At 37.7% G+C, this 18,106-nt stretch overlaps 1 protein-coding gene across 7 annotated transcripts in view; it reads right to left on the bottom strand.

Annotated features, from left to right (window-relative positions):
* The window catches only part of VPS13B (vacuolar protein sorting 13 homolog B), a 767,155-nt gene that overhangs the window by 150,008 nt on the left and 599,041 nt on the right, over positions 1-18,106 (bottom strand). For all 7 annotated transcript variants that reach the window (XM_055431816.2, XM_055431817.2, XM_055431818.2 and 4 more), the window contains exons 37-39: positions 5,895-6,097; positions 3,268-3,475; positions 2,787-2,971 (exon numbers count right to left, since the gene is read on the bottom strand). In XM_055431816.2, coding sequence (XP_055287791.2) covers positions 2,787-2,971; positions 3,268-3,475; positions 5,895-6,097 — 596 coding nt within the window. The remainder of the gene's footprint in view (positions 1-2,786; positions 2,972-3,267; positions 3,476-5,894; positions 6,098-18,106) is intronic.

Raw genomic sequence — 18,106 nt, 5'->3', positions numbered from 1 at the left:
TCACTGTAATACTCATACTTACATAGCATTTACTATATGTCAGGCATTGTTCTATGTGTCTTATAAATATTCATTCCTATAGGCTTTACATTATTAATAGCCTCATTTTATTGAGGAAAGAAAAGCAAAACAGAAAACCTGAGGTCAAGAGATTAGTTTACTTGTCTACGGTGACACAACTTGCAAATGGCATAGCCAGAATCTGAACCCAGGCATTCTGGCTATAGTTCATTCCCATAACCACTCTGCTCTCCTGCCTCTCCAGTGGCAGTGAGAAGATGAAGAACATGTCATTAGTGAATGTACTTTCTAACTTAAATGCTCTGTTCAATACAACTAGAGTAATACTGCTACCAATGGTTATCAGGCTTAGGGTAATTTTTAACTACAAATCTGAACCCTAAAATCAGTTACAAAAAGAGCCCTTTACATGATGCTGAAATGTTGATATATGAGTATTTTCATTTTGACTGAAAATACTACAGATGTTCTGCATTTAGGCTAGTCTAATAAGACAGTAGGATTCAAAGACAATGCCACTTTGTTCAGCAAAAATAATCCAAGAAAACTGATTAGAGAAGATAATCATGAACATGACTTTGACAGACGGGGAAGCAAATGTGAACATTTAAAAATCAAAGTAGAGTTGCTATGAGGATAGATCTTAGAAGTCTTCATCACAAGGAAAAAAAATGAAAGTAGAGACAGTTGACCTTGTGGCAAATTGGATAGTTCTGCACACTCTAGTTTATTTGACAAAATGATACATTTCACTGTTATCAATTCAGCAGGTGAACATCTGACTATATTATAATCAAGAATCTAAATAAGAATTAAATAAGCCTATAATAATACCTATGTTAATAGGTACTGTGGACTCCTCTGATTTGTATTATTATTCTGACTTAAATATATATCAGTCATTAAAAAAAAAACTGGTTTATATTTATTTATGAGGGGCTGGAGATATGGTTTTTCCAGTGGTCATGTATGGATGTGAGAACTGGACTGTGAAGAAAGCTGATCGCTGAAGAATTGATGCTTTTGAACTGTGGTGCTGGAGAAGACTCTTGAGAGTCCCTTGGACTGCAAGGAGATCCAACCAGTCCATTCTAAAGGAGATCGATCCTGGGTGTTCATTGGAAGGATTGATGCTAAAGCTGAAACTCCAATACTTTGGCCACCTCATGCGAAGAGTTGACTCACTGGAAAAGACTCTGATGCTGGGAGGGATTGGGGGCGGGAGGAGAAGGGGACGACAGAGAATGAAATGGCTGGATGGCATCACCGACTTGATGGATGTGAGTTTGAGTGAACTCTGGGAGTTGGTGATGGACAGGGAGGCCTGGTGTGCTGTGATTCATGGGGTTGCAAAGAGTTGGCCACGACTGAGTGACTGAACTGAACTGGAGATATGTGATCAAGACATACCAGAGAGATGGGCAGTGCAGAGACCATAGGTCTTTGTGGGCCAGAGTAAGATAGTGAATTCTGTTATCAGTATCAGAGGAAGGTTTCAAGTTAGGGGAGTGAGGTGATCTCATCTACATTTTTTAAAAGATCACTCTGGTTGCTATTTGCGAAGTGCATTGCAGGGAGTCAAGGATGGATTCACAGAGACCAACTAGGAAGCTACTGTAGTAGGGAACAGAAGATGGTGGCTTGGACTCAAATTGTACCATTAGAAACACAGAGAAGTAGATGGAACAGGGACATATTTGGAGTAGAGCTAACAGGACATGTTGATAAATTAGATTTGGGAAGTCAGAGAAAAAGAGCAATCAGGAATGCCTTCAAGTGAATGATTGTGTGATTGAGCAACAGGTGAAAGACTAGGAGAAAAACAAATTTTAGGAGAAATTCAGATCTGCAGAATTAATAAGTAGAATAATAATACAGTGATATCCGTACTCGAGGAAATGATGGACAACAAACTTTGCACAAAATCATAGGAAATATAATCACTCATTAGATGGTTTTCCTGTCACTCTACCACCGGTCCAAGACCATTTTCAACTCTGGAAATGAAAAATGAGTCACCCTTTCCGGCCTCATGGGGACATATCTTATTTCACAGAACAGTTCTAAGAATGCTGAAGGGTGTGAGCACATGGTAGGCTATTCAGAAGATGTGTGGTGGGGGCTCCCCTGGTGGATCAGTGCTAAAGAATCTGATTGCCAATGCCGGGGACACAGGTTTGATCCATGGTCTGGGAAAACCTCACATGCCATGGGGCAGCTAAACCTGAGTGCCCCAATACCGAGTAAGTGCTCTAGAGCCTGGGAACCACAACTACTTAGCCCCAGGCTCTATATGCGCTCTGCAACAAGAAAAGCCACTGCAATGAGAAGCCCGCACACTGCAATGAAGAGTAGCCCCCACGTGCCACAACTAGACAAAAGCCTGTGCCTCAATGAAGGTCCACCACAGCCATAAATGGATAAATCTTAGAAAAAGAAACTCTGTGGTGAACTCAGTGACACTGTTTGTCCCATTATAGCTGGAGACCATGTAAGCTACAGGTCAAAGAAGAGAATCAAGAACTCTCAAAATTGCTGTGTACCAGGAATCTGAATGACTTCACTCCCTTATTTTAAAATTTCTAGTGTGCATGTGTCTTGCGGGTGTGTGTGTGTGTGTACATATGTATGTATGTGCACATACATGTATATTTCTCTCTGAGACAACTGGCGGAAAAGATAGGTATGCTCCCAATATTCTTCCTATTATCTAATCAGTGCCTTCCCACAGTGTTTTTATTTTGAAACGAAGAGTCATTCCATACCTGCAGCATGTCACCAAGGTCTGCTGTGCTAATGTCTGGATCCTCAGTGGTGTTGAAGGGCACGGGAGTTATGCGTACAAGGGTGAGCACTCTAGGTTCTGGGTATCTCCATAGCATCATCCCTGGGCTATCTTCGGTTTCATTGTAAAACAAGACTTCATAGACACCAGGCATTTTCAAAGGTTCTGTTAAATGAAAATATAATTAATTATATGCTTCTGAAGTGGGACATGTTGCTTTATTACAGCAAGAAAAAAGTATGAATATAAAAGAAAAGAATATAAAGAAGCTGTCTGATCATGTTTACATGGTTTAAGAAAGGAACAAATCAAGACTCTTCCCTTAAGAGAGACTGAAAGGCAAAGTACTGTTTTGGTACGGCAGGTATTCTATGCACTTAGTTTTCAAGTGATGTTGAACTGTTATCATTTACCTAATATGGATGTAAAAACACAATCATAGTCAGGTTACCACTACTTACCAGCATCCCGTATATATTGAAATAGACCTGTCCGTAGGTCATCTGAACTTTGTTCACTTTTAAATATCTGATTTTTTTCCAAAGGAGATGGCATTTGTGGAACTGCTTCAGAAACTTGCGCTTCAAAATTTCCCTCCTTGTTAAGGTATCCACTGAGTAATTCATGTAGAAGAACTAAGCAATTCAAATGTTCTTGACCCCAGAAAACCTTTAAAATCATATGAAAAATTTTACTGGCTTTAAACACAAATATTTCATGAGGATAATCAGGTACAATCATATTTGAATTAGTTCAAGACTATAATTACATCTATTTTAATTACTGATAACAAACAACCTGTAATTTTTAATAAGCAATTGACCTTTGGGATGAAATTCTATTCTTGGGCAAATACATAGAAACAAGAAAATCAAGCAAGTCCTATAATGTGTGGGTAGCAATCAGTTTTAAATGCTGAATTGATAATAAAATTATATAGATGAGAGGTAATGTTTATGAATTAACTTAGTTAAGTGGGAAAAGAACATTGAATACAGTATGAGAGAAGCAATGAAGATCCTTTCAGGTCAAAATGTTAATAATAATAGATTTGTAGAATAGCTTCTATTTTGCCATGAGATTACATGAAAACATCCTGCTATTAGGGTTCCTTTTTTTGTACTTTCACTCTTCATAGAAAAAGAGAAGGAAGATGCTCAATGAGCCTGAACTTAAAAGGCTCCCAACACACAGAGTCGGACACGACTGAAGTGACGCAGCAGCAGCAGCAGCAACTTCAGTGTTTAGTGAGAAAGTACCAACCAACACAGCCCTTGAGAACCAACTGCACAGGAGCTACAGTAGAGTTTCAGAACAAACTCTTGCTACTTCATCTAACAGAGAGGATCACCTTCCCTTTTTCTGCAGGTGAAGACTAATAGTCTATAACAGAAGGATGACCAGTGGGGAATAATGATTAATACCAGAGGACTTAAACATTTAATAAAGTTGAATTTCTCCAAATATTTTGGGTGAAAGCATTACAACCATAATTTCCAAGAGAACCAGGTAATACAAAAAAGAAGAAAAGAATATACAAAGGTAGAAAAGAATAAGCCTATGCTTTGTGGGGAAGTTTTAAACCCTAAGCTTAAGTCCTACCTCTGGAATTAAAGCATCTCAGAAATGAAGGTAAGAGATATGATACTAAGTTTATTTTTTCCTCATCAATCTTATTTGTATTGAATCTGAAAAAAATAGTGATAGGTGAAAAGTCAGGCTGGCGAGTCAAACACCATGCTCTAGCTTTTAAAATGTCAAGAGGCTTTATAATGTAGAGATTATGTACTTTGTTTTTTTTTTTACTTTGTTTTGCTTTTATTCTTGTTTTTAATGTGGAGTTACTTTGCTTCCTTGGAAAAATGGTAATGCAATTAATATTCTTGACAAAACAACACATAATCACAAGCTTAGTAAATACATGAAGATTTATAAGATACTAAAAATCTCCAGACCAATATAAAGCAGTAAGTTATTAGGCTCTGCACACATCGAGCTCTGTGTCAGTAAGAAAACTGGTCAAACAGTGGAGGCAAGACAGCTTTCAGATGAAAACAAGAAATTCATATTTAATTTCAACTATTAACAAATTAGTCATTTCCACTTTCTATCACTATGAATTTCTCAAGCTTTTTAGATGTGTGTCACACTTGGGGGACATCAAATCATACAAAAAAAAAAAACCCTTCAAATTCTATCCAAATAGAAAATTATCAAGAAATAAATTGGATAACCTCACACATTCCACACTTGGCTGCAAATCAAATGCATAAAACATTGCAGTGTGAAGTTGTATGTCATGTTAGTCATCAGACAGCATAACAGCTAAACAACATGTCAATAGGAAATGGCTCATATATTACTGATGACATTGCCTGAGACAGGCTGACTACTTTATAGTAGAAAAGTCTACACATTAGGAAAAAGTTTATTGATTCAGCAATTCCAAACATGTCCTCACAATACCTATGTGCAAGTATTCATAGCATCATTATTCATAATAGCCAAAAGTGGATAGAATCTAAACGCCCATCAACTGCTGAATGGATAAATAAAATGAGGTACATCAATACAGTGGAGTATTATTTGGTTGTAAAAAGGAATAAAGTACTGGCACCTGCAGAAACATGAATGAACCTTGAAAACATTACGCTAAGTGAAAGAAGCTATTCACAAAAGACAGCATTTCATATGACTCCATTTATATGAAATGTTCAAAAGAGTCAGAGACAGAAAATAGTGGTCTCCTAGTTCTGGAAAGGGGATCAGATAATGATAGGCAATGTGAATGGTTGAAGGGTTTTGCAGGTAGGTGTGTGAGGATATTTTAAAATGGATTGTTGTGATAACCACATGACTCTGTGAATACATTAAAAAAATCACTGAATGGTATACTCTAATTAGGTGAATTGAATGGTTTGTGAATTATGTTTCTTTAAATAAAGCTGTTAAAAAAGTTTAGTAAGACACCAATCCGACAATACCCTTTCTCACCACACTAAGTTTAAAATTTAATGAAACAGTTCAAAAAAATGAACAAAGGCTAGTTTAAAACTTGTGGGAAAAAATGGGGCCAATCCCCACAGACCTGTAGCAGACCTCCTCTTAAATCAATGGATATTTTTGGGATGGACTGTTCTGGGCCTGGATCGCCACTGTGTTTACACCATTTAGCTTCCAGATTGGCAGTAGCACAACACGGTCCTATTAGAATCCGACTTCTTTCTTTGAGACAGGTTTTAAGGAGAAAATCATTTACGCTGAGTAGAAAAGATGACCCAAGAATCACACCTAGAGGGTAAAAAAAAAGAAGAGATGAAAAGAGGTAGATAATATAAATCTTCCATGTCAAGAAAAAAAGTATGATTGGGCAAGAATTATCTGTATTTTTTAAGAGTGTCAATTCATCCTCTGTCAAGAGTTTTCATTTCAGTTGGCTTTTCCCCACAGTTTCATGCCATTTATATAGAATTCTAGCTATGCAATGGCAAGCCACTCCAGTACTCTTGCCTGGAGAATCCCATGGATGGAGGAGCCTGGTGGGCTGCAGTCCGTGGGGTCGCTAGGAGTCGGACACGACTGAGGGACTTCACTTTCACTTTTCACTTTCACACATTGGAGAAGGAAATGGCAACCCACTCCAGTGTTCTTGCCTGGAGAATCCCAGGGACAGGGCAGCCTGGTGGGCTTCCGTCTATGGGGTCACACAGAGTCGGACACGACTGAAGTGACTTAGCAGCAGCAGCTATGAAGCAGGTATACCTCATTCACATTCCTAACAAAGCAATATTTGCCAAAACATTATGACTTTTTCCATGTGTGAGCATTTTAAGTTTTATGAGTAGAGACATTTTCATTAAACTGTGCAAGTTTTTCAAACAACTACATTAAGAATGAGAACAGCTGCTCATTTGTCTATTGTTAACATGATGGGAGAGGGCAATTTTCTGTGATTTCTGAGAGTAACAGAGTACAGTATATTACTTTGCTAGACACTCAAGTTTTTGACTGGCCCATGTTAAAATTCAAAACAATCAAAATATATAACATGTGTTTTCTAAAAAATTTAGTTTAATCCAAACTTCACACATCATAACCACTTGAAGTTTACAAAGTTTTAAAAACAGATAGTGGCAGGTTAGATTTATGGGAAAAACTATATGCTATAGTTCAAAGTAAATATATCCAGAAAAGGAATACACTTTAAAATGGAGCTTTTCTTTTGAACTTAAACTAGAAGTGTAGATCAAAACCTTTTCATAAAACCAATGGCACACTTTAAGATATTTGGATGAAAAGTCAGAGTGGTAGGTTAACTTTCCCCTAAGGAGTTCATATTCTGAATTGTCATTGTGAATATTGAATTTCACCAGACCACATTTGTAATGTCCATGGCTTATTTTTCTAATGATATTTGATCCTTAAAAGAGATGAAAGATTAAAAAACACCTTGAACCCACAGTATACATGTTTCAAAGTACAATACCCACAATGGCTTTTTTAATTCTGTAGAGACTTGAAAACTGCATATATGTTGTATGTTCCTACTTTAGAAATAAGACATACCATGCAACTTCTAATCTTCCATGGAAGACAATCACATTCACAAGAATGTTAGGGTTAAAGACTTTTGTTAAAAGTCATGATGGTGGAAATCAGTTTCTTAAATTTGTTCATCAAATGTATTGTGGCAATAAGACTTCCATTTCACTTACATAATTTTTTACACTTTGCTTAAAAAAAAAATACAACAGTAAATTTAAGAATTCAGAACAGGCCCTCAAAGACCCAAGAATCAATAATCATCTTTATTAACGGAGAGACAGAATGACTTCTGACTTACCTGCATTATATTTCCTAAAATGTTTAATTCTCAATAGTAAGTACTTGCTAAATGAAACATATTAATTCCTTATTCAGAAATTTGTCATGATGGGATTATAAAGGTAGGGCTTAATTGAGTACAATCATCAAGCAAATGAGCATTAAAGGAATGTCAGAATTACAACACCCATTATTCTCAAATATGAATACATGCATCTTCATACTACCCTACAGTGAATACCCCATTATCTGGTGGAGAATTCCATGGACAGAGGAGCCTGGCAGACCACAGTCGAGGGGGTCGTCACAAAGAGTCGGACACAGCTGAGCAACTAACAACAGCAATCTTAATGTGAATGCCCGATTGGTCCCTCACATAGGAAGTGTTAAAGGTCTTCTAGGTTTTTAAATCTTATTTAGTATTTATCATTCTCATCAATCTGGGGCCCACTTTGAGGGCTCACTCTTAGATATGTTTCTAACACTTATCAATTTCTATGTCATTCTATCTAACTCTATTCTTTTAAAACACCAAAGAAGAGAGACCTTAGTAATCTAAGATTGAAAGGAAAGACCACATCTATTTTACCAGTAGACTCTGTGCATCCCAGAGGCAAGGACCATCTCATGCAGTACAGGACTAGGCACAATGATAGTTATGCAGGACGGATCCCACTGTACTAAACTGACAGTTTAGAATCTGATCTTATTTTCAGCTGCCACAATGTATTTAATTGACAAGAAAGAAAAGTGCTTATCTCTCTGCCATTCTTCCTTTTGTATTAATTATATCATAGAATAGTAAGGCTGGGTGGAAGAGACCTTAGAAACCATTTTTCCAAGTCCCTTCCTCTTAAAAAAAAAAAATCACACAAAACACTTTTTGTTTTGAAATAATGTGAGACCTATTAAAAAGTAAGCTCAGACGGTAAAGCATCTGCCTGCAATACGGGAGACCCGGGTTCAATCCCTGGGTCGGGAAGATCCTCTGGAGAAGGAAATGGCACTCCACTCCAGTACCTTTGCCTGGAAAATTTCCGTGCACTGAGGAGCCTGGTAGGCTACAGTCCAAGGGGTCGCAAAGAGTTGGACACAACTTAGCGACTTCACTTTCACTTTCTTTCATTTTACTGAAAAGTTTCAAAAATATACAGAGTCCTCATATATCTTCTACCCAGCTATTAACTATAATACAAATACTGACATCAGGAAATTCACAATGGTATAACACTATTAAGTAACCTACAGATCTTATTTAAATTTTGCCATTTTCCTCAGTAAAGTCCTTCTTCTGATCCAGGATCCAATCTAGAATCCTTCAGTTCAGTTCAGTTCAGTCGCTCAGTCGCGTCCGACTCTTTGTGACCCCATGAATCACAGCACGCCAGGCCTCCCTCTCCATCACCAACTCCCAGAGTTCACTCAAACTCACATCCATCAAGTCGGTGATGCCATCCAGCCATCTCATTCTCTGTCATCCCCATCTCCTCCCACCCCCAATCCCTTCCACCATCAGAGTCTTTTTAAGTGAGTCAACTCATCGCATGAGGAGGCCAAAGTATTGGAGTTTCAGCTTTAGCATCAGTCCTTCCAATGAACACCCAGGATTGATCTCCTTTAGAATGGAGGTTTGTTTTTTGTCTTTCATGATCTTGATTCTCTTAAACAGTCCAGGCCAGTGACTTTACTATCACTTTCATTCTACTGTAAAAAGAGCTGTCCCTTCTACCCTCTTTATTAGTTCAATTATTTATTTATACCAGTAAGGACTCATGGATATCAATTTTATGAGCACTAATCTAATGCTTTCATTATTTTACTTTGTTGTTTAAATTTTTGGCCATTGGGAATCCCTTCAAGTTGATTCCCATGTCATTCTGATATACCCCTATCATTTTTTGGTAACGTCTTTATTTTCTGGCCACAAGATGTTTCAGGCTCAATAGTATTTTTTTCCCCATCCCATCTCTAGCATTAGTCATTTCTGCAGAGCTAAAGAACGGTAGCCGGAAACCAAAATCTGGGTGGTAGGTCTGCTCATTGCTGCTAGGGTGTCATCGCTTGTAAAGCCTCTCAGCAAAGTGGGCTAAGAAGTATACGTATGTTTACTGCACATGTGTACACACACATCAATATTTCTGCATCAGTAAATACATTAAATGAATTCATACTGATACCTCTAGTTCTAATCCAAAACCACAGAATCTGGTTTCTAGCTTATTCTCTTCTTTTAAAATCTCTTTTGTATTAGTGTGTAGTCAATTACAAACAATGTTGTGATGGTTTCAGGTGAACAGCAAAGGAACTCAGTCATACATATACATGTATCCATTTTCCCTCAAACATCCAGGTTGCCACATAAAATTGAGCAGAGGTCCTGTGCTATTCAGTACATCCTTGTCGGTTATCCACTTTAAATGCATAGTCCCTTTTCTCATTTGTAATCTCTTCCTATGATAGTAAGAAACCTACAGAGTACTCCTTCAGATGTACTGATTTCTAATCATCCCCAAAACATCACTTCCAGAGAGTAGTCAAAATTAAAGCAAAAGAACTAAGACAGACATAAAGGACAACTTTATTAAAGCAAAGGTAATCATCTACCCCCCCCCCCCCGCCAGAAAATAAAACACTATCAAAAGGAAGGGCTGACATTTATCCCTGAAAGTCTCACAAAAACGGGCTTGACAACATTTTGTCTGGAGCATACAGATGAATATTACCTTTCTCACACTCTCTAAAGCACTTTTCATTTATACAAAGATATTTGTAAGTACATAAAATTTTCTTTGTAGAAGTAACTTCATACATACATACAGAATTTTAACCTTACTAGATATTTCTAATATGCAGCAATGACCTCAAAATACTGATACTATACTGTCTAAATTAGTTTCTGAGGTTTTGCCTTAAAAAAAAAGTAGAACTGGAATGACAAAGTTTAATATGTATTCCTCAGAAGGTGCCTACCTCTTCTCAAAGAACACAGTGTTGGTGGACGGTTCTTCTTAACTCCCTAACATTACACAACTAGAAGTATTTATTGGTAGAGTGAGGAGGGGATGTAAGAAAAAATTCTAGACTTGCATTTTTACATAAAAAAATCGAAATGTTGTCAGCCTTTGGGTTACTGTGTATGCTGCTAAATACATGAACATTTTCCTACTGTCATACAAATTCTATTCTTTTTTGCTCAGGTAGAGAGAACAAGACACCTAGAATTCCTGGGCGAGCAAGGATAAAGGTAGGGACTGAGACCTTGGGAAAATGGCCCAGATATAGTGAACGAATGGTCAGCCAAACATCTAGAAACAGGAAGAAAGGGGGATCAGACTCAGGAGAGCACTGAGGAAGGCGGGAAGAGACACACTAAGACGGAAAACAAGAGACCCTGCAGTTGAGTCAGGTGCTGACCCAGCTACAGCTATATTTTAGCAATGGCAGAATTTGGTAACTGGTTTTCTGCAAAGTAGACTTGTAGGGCTGGGAACCTGCTAACTTTCTAGATTTTCAACTTTGATTCTCACTGGAGTTTGATCTCGTTCAAGAATGAACATGAGAGTTAATGAAAACCAGTGAGGCTCAGCTGGTAGAGAATCTGCCTGCAACACAGCAGACAAGGGAGGTGTGGGTTCAGTCCTTGCGTTGGGAAGATCCCCTGGAGGAGGAAATGCAACCCACTCCAGCTGAGGGACTAGATGTGCGTGCGCGCGCACACGCTTGCACACAAACATACATACACACACACAGTGAGGCACAGTAATACTTTGGGGCAAGAAACCGTTCCTCTTGCTTTCCAGTTTTGAAGTCAAGAAAATGAAGGCTGCTGGCAGCCACCTTGTGCAGGATATTTCAGTGAACTTCTTTACTATCATGGCTTTAAGGATAATTTCTTAGGACATTATCCATAACTATGCCTCATTTCTTAAATAAGTGCTACTCCCATGCTTCTAATTTGTCTACAGAGAATTTGGATATCCTGGAGAACTTCTAACTTTATATTTATGCAGGCATGTATTCGCCACTGAACCAAAATTTACTGGTTATCTACTATACAGTGGGGTATACACAAAGATAAAGTGAATGATTTGCCATTCTCTTTTACATCACAACATTTTGCCATTTGTTAAGTCTCAAGCCTCAGTTTATCAGCTTCAAGTTCTGAGATCTCATTAAGTATGAGAGGGGAAAAAAAAAGACAACCAACAATATGTATAATATTGACTCTGTTAAGCAAGGAAACTGTTGAAAAACACAAATACTTCCCTATTATCATACAAATACTTTGGTTTTGCTTTTTGTTCATTTTACCTGCTGTCTGTTCTTTCACTCTAAATCAAATATGTAACTGAACACCTTTTCTGTAAGGCCCTGTTATTTTCTTTCCCTCTTCATTTCCCCAATAGCCTATCCCTCCCTCTATTCTTATTTTTTCTAATCCTTTACAGTCTGTACATACATACGTACTAAGTCATTTCAGTCGTGTCAGACTCTTTGCTACCCTATGGACTGCAGCCTGCTAGGCTCCTCTGTGCATGGGAATCTCCAGGCAAGAATACTGGAGTGGGTTGCCATGTCCTCCTCCAGGGGATCCTCCTGACTGAAGGACTGAACCTGCATCTCTTAATTCTCCTGCATTGGCAGCCTATTTCTCAAGTCTATCGCGCTGATCATGAATTTGAACTCACAGAGGATACTGAGAATTAAGAAGCTAATGTTGACAGTGGGGATGTAGGAACAGGCATTGCCTAAAGGCATTATGCAAACAGATGATCTGTAGACATAAATGTGCCCTGCCTGGTCCCTTCTGTCTCCTTTCTTCTCTTTCATGTCTTACACCTACAAGGAAATTAGGTGTGGTTTACTCTTGAGACCTAAGCATTTAACTTATCCCCACGTGCCTACCTGTCCACTACTCCTGCTACACACACTAAAGCTGTGGCTTTGCTCCTTGATGAGGAGATCCAGTTACTTGTGGGATCACAGAAAGGTTAACCCACAAGTACCGGTTTTTAAGTTTAAATTAGAGCCTCCATTTCCTTCTGAACATTTCCTGCTACATTTTAAAAAAGCTACAATAAAATAAGAGAAAAATATATTAGTTCAAGTGGTTTTAATCTTAGTGTAAATGACCAGTAAGAAGAGATTATGGTGATCACTTCATAAGAAAGAGTGGTGATAAATTTCACAGAGTCATTTATAAATGGTAAACCAAAGTTCACACTTTTACCACAAAATATGAAAATAATCCTTGGGACTCAAGACAGGGTTATTAATTCTCCTTTCCCCTTTCTTTTACTCTGTGAGAAGCTGGCCTATGGGACATCATCCCTTCCTTTTTGTTTTCTTTGTTTTACTAAATATCTTCCTTGGGATGAAATGAATCTTATCTTATATATCACCACACATATAAACCCAAAGCCACAGAGAATACTCAGAGTTCACTTAAGATGGATACTTATCTATTCAAAATCTGGAAGAAATGGCAACAAAAAGTGAGTTAAAGGCATGTGTTAATCTTCTTCCTAATGGACTAATGCAAGGTGGGACAAAATGACTACAAGTAAAAATGATAAAAAAACAAACAAAAAACCCACCAAACTTCTTAGCATTGAAACACTGGAAAAAGTTGAATAAATTCTGAAATTTAACCACTTCCCTGCACCTGTGTGTTCACATATAGCAAATATGACAAGATGCCTACATTTGTTCTAGCTCAAGAGTATCTAGGCATTTGATGTGTTATCTTTACATTTTCCATACTTTTAATTTTCCCCTAAATTTCCAAAAATAATGAGAAAAGAAAATAAAGAAATATGCTGCAAAATTATAAGATTTAGAATGATCACCAAATTTTAAAGCATGAATATGTTAAAAAACATGGACATTATTAAAGCAATTTATGCAATCACTGATCAGGTCATTTGTAAAATTTAATTTTGAAAAGCTTTCAGGCTTTCAGCAAAACTGATGTCTTTCATTTAGTTTCCCTTACTGTTAACAACTCATATAAACCATAGTACTATTCTCAAAAGGCAGAAAATTAAGGCTGATACAACACTACTAATAAACCTTATATAAATTTCACCAGTTCCTCCCTTCATGTCCTTTTCTTGCCCCAGGATCCAACCCAGGATCCTGTCTTGCTTTCTGCAACTGTGGGATCAGGTCATTTTTGACCAGAAATATCCCCTCTTCTCTCTACCTCCTTACATTCAATAGAATACTTCTCTGCCTGACTCTTCCACTGGCCTCGTCCAAAGATCTGTATTTATATATTTAATTTCAGTTGTAGCAAACTAATGGCAGATACTTAATTAAAGTAAATGAGGTGTATCAACACAGAGAAGTTAATTTCAGAAACAACTGGTGTGATAAACAGAAATAATCTTGGTTTGTTTGCATACTGACACACTTTTCATTGAGTGTAAAAATTCAGTTCAAGGAACAAATAGTTTCCTGACCTTTAAAATATTCCTTCAGAAGACTAATAAATGCAAACCACTTGTTTTGGAGAATGTTTACAAAATGCTGCCAGCCCTACCTCGTCAGCCTCTGCTAGATCTTTAGCAAAGTGCCTACTATCTACATGCTGACTGTGCAAAGTGTGGTCTACATCAGGCTTCTGTACATCAACAGGAAGAGTACTCAGTGATGACATGTGCTAGCAAAGCATATCCAGGTATTTTTATCCAGCTGGAAATAATCTACGGTTACTAGAAAATCAGCAAGCACGTGTTAGATACATCCAGAAGTCAATTTGCATAATAGTGAAGCACGAGGATTACTTAGAAAGTGAGAAAGAAAATTTTTTTTAAGTATGCTGTGTAAAGAGATTACTGTAAGTGATGAGATGACTAGAAACAAATTCTCTAAGTCTGGTCCACGAAAGAGATGATTAGAAATCTTTTCATTTCTAGTTCCTTCAACTAATTATGTTGAAGCATAACAAAAATGGCACTTGAGTATTTTTTTTTGGCTGCACCATGTGACATCTTAGTTACCTGACCAAGGATCAAACCTGTGCACCCTGCAATGATAGCACAGAGTCTTAACCACTGGACTGCCAGGGAAATCCTTGCACTTGGATATTCTAACCATGAAAAAAGCTGTTTTTTTCCCCTCTTGATCAGAATATGTAAGTGGTTCAGATCTTATTTAATTACATCTTGTTTTGTAATATGCCTATATCTGTATCTGTCATTACAGTAAGTTGTAATATAGGATAAGATTAAGGTACGAAACAAAATATAACAAAACTGTTAGAGAACTACATGGACACCACTGTTTAAGCTGGAAGGGATGCTCAAAATGATAGTCCAGTTGGGTAGTTGACCTGCTAACACATATGCATTCTCTGAAGCACCTGATGATTTCCCATTGGTGAGATTTCTAGGAACTCTCATCTAGGCCTCATTGATAAGTAAAAGCTGGGACTTCTAGTCTAATCCAAACCTATTCTCTGGACATGAGAAAATGATAAGCAGCAGGAAAAGATTTTATTTTTTTTCACATAAAGAAAGGCAGAAAGGCTATTTATACTTGACCTGGAGAAGGGAAAGGCTACGCACTCTAGTATTCTAGCCTGGAGAATTCCATGGGTTTTATTTATAGTCCATGGGGTCACAAAAAATCAGACATGACTTTGACCTTCACTTGTCTGGAAAAGGTATTTTTTTTGAAAAATGTTTTAGAACTTAAACTGAACGTACCAAAGGGAGACGGTAGATATGCTTTGACTCTTTCTTCCCCTCCAATCTGCCACCATTCTTACTGTTTTTACAGTTGTGTCAGTTTATTAGGAAAATAAAACTTAACTGGATCATGTAGCTATATTTAAAAAAAGCAAACTAAGAAATCTGTGCATACTGGAAAGTGTGTAACAACCTGCTTATAGAGGAAAGAATAACTGTAAATACATACTTTGAAAGTTTCTTAGATGAACACAGTAGCTAGTTAACTTAATGAGGAAACTGCTGGTGGATTAATTTAAGTCAGTCACAAGAATAGGAGAACTCGTATCAAAACAATGTTGAAAACAAAATGGCTTCCTAAGCGATTCACTGCAATGGCTTAGAAACTGGTATTCATCTACGTGATCCAGGTTTTTAAAGACTGGTTTAATAGAAAGACCAGAAGCTAGGAGACATGTGCTATCGCTCCCCCTGCACCCTGGAGTACCCCTGGACAGATTACTTAATCTCAGCATCCTTAAGTAAGGGAGTTCAGACTAGCTCAATGGGCCTCAACCTAGGGTTCTCTGATATGCAGGGAATCCCATATAGTAATGCTGGTCCATGAGGTATGTTCAGTATTTCAAAAATCCTTAAAGAAACTTGAATGAATTTGTTGGAGACAGGGCTGAGATGTACTAAGTTTTTTTGGTTACAGTCATATCAAGTTGGTACAGTCAAGTTAGCTATTTTATCATAAATACAGCATGTGTGGATGATGGAGTTGGATAAAAATGATCCTGATAAAGGAGAGGATGATTGATCTCTGAGACAGTTTTCAGCTCTAAAATTAAATGCTCTATGACCTCAGCATTCATGGGGTATGACTGAGATGGGAGAGTGAAGGGGAGGAAGATACAAAAACACTAATATTTATTGAGGAATTTAATAAATTTGTGCCAAGGAATGTATGGAGTACTGTGTGTACATTATCTCACTTAATCCGCCCAACAGCCCTGTGGATTAAGTTTTTTCTTTTATTTTGGAAATGAGCTGTGTTGTAACTTTTACCACGATCAACTGCCAGCAAGTAGCAGGGCTGGGATTAAGACTGTCTGCCTCTTTCCAGCACCATGTTGCTTTATAAAACTACTGCTGTTAGTTAGCTCTTAGTAATTTCATTTTTCCAATTGGTAACAGGGTTGGAAATAAATGCTTTTTCCTGTCCCCTCTGTCTTGCTTGGTCTCGGTACCTTAGGCCAACATAGCCTACAGGTCCAGGGGCCCAGCCAGCGAGCAAAAGAACATCTAAGATGTGTCTTCAGTCACTCACTGCTGGCAGGGTTGCTTTGCCAAAAACTTTCCTAGCAAACAGCTTTCTGGCTTATGTGGATGAGAAGGCAATTTGCTGAGACCGCAGGCAAAACTAAATACTGTCACAAATTCAGTGGAGTGGGAGAAGAGTAACGTCTAACCCTCTTCTTTTCCCACAATTTTCGTGCCATAGGTGACAGTAATTCTGGTCCATTTCACCTAATACTAACTTATAAGGTGCCACTGTTAGGATGCAAAGGAGACATTATTAAGAAAGAGATGTCCAGTTCTTAATTGCTAGGACTGGAAACTTTCTTCTACAATAGCATTTGCACAGTGAGATATCTTCCTGTTAATTAACAACATTTTTGTTGTCTCAAACACCCTTTTCCCTCCTGTCCAAGAAACACTGTTTTAATATGTATATATGAGAAATTTTTATTAGTTGTCCCCTTTATTCCCTCAAATATATCTAAATCTAGAAGAATGGCTCTTTATCATATCTTTGTTAAAGCTAGGAAAAGAAATAAAAGGCAGTGTTTTTTTAAAGAGCATTTTTTTTTCCCTAGAATACATAAGATGCATGAAGTTTAGTGCGATGGGACACACTTCTAAAATACATAACACGAGGCCAACAGTTTTCCAGCAATCTAGATTAAGTTTGGGATTTGGTAACTAAAAACAACAGGGAGGAAGACTACTACCTGAAGACCAGACTTGAAGGTGAACCTACTTGGAAGAGAATAGTAACTACGCCAGATTTCTCATTAGAAGGGAGCAGAGCCTTACGAAGACTTCCCATTCCCCAAGAAAACCATATTTACACAATTAACAATTCTTTTGTTGAAAAAAAAAAAGGCTTTCCTTATTGCATGCGGACACATGTGGGCTGTGTAAAAATATAAGAGATGTGTAACCCATGGTAAACACAAAGTAATGATCTTAAACAGGCCAAATCCTTGAACTCGTCATTAATAAATGTCTCTCCTGCATTCAGCTACTCGGGCTGCTGGGAGCCTGTTTTCTTCAAGTACTTCAAACACGGAAATCCAGGAACATTTATTATTTTAATCCATTACAGGCAGTGCTTGATTTAACTTTATTGGTTGTGGTGGTGGTAGTGGTTATAAGTGGGGGTATAGCAATGTTCTTTTACACATCATTTCAAAAGGGCTTAATTATATTTTACAGTTTGGGCCAGGAATTCTGCTTGTTTTTTTTGTCTAACAAGGTTCAAATGGAGTTCAGGTCGATGATTAATCAGAAGAAAAAGTCGGAGATGGTTATCTCTCTGAGATGAGCTCATCTCCGTCTATGAAAGGCTGGGCAGGTACATGGTGTTCGCTGCGCCACAGCCCATGAGCGTGCTCTGACATCTGAAGATGGCTGCTTATGGGACGAATTTTACTTTTCAGGCAGCCTGGAAATGAACACATCAAAATCTCACCCAGTGGTTTTCTTCTAAATTTCTGAAGTTACTATCCTAAGG

The sequence above is a fragment of the Moschus berezovskii genome, chromosome 16 (assembly GCF_049115385.1).
Source record: "Moschus berezovskii isolate FMDL1 chromosome 16, NW_MosBer_1.0, whole genome shotgun sequence".
Classification (NCBI taxonomy): domain Eukaryota; kingdom Metazoa; phylum Chordata; class Mammalia; order Artiodactyla; family Moschidae; genus Moschus; species Moschus berezovskii.
The sequence above is the reverse complement of the archived record's forward strand: the minus strand, read 5'-3'. Positions and strand labels throughout refer to the sequence as shown.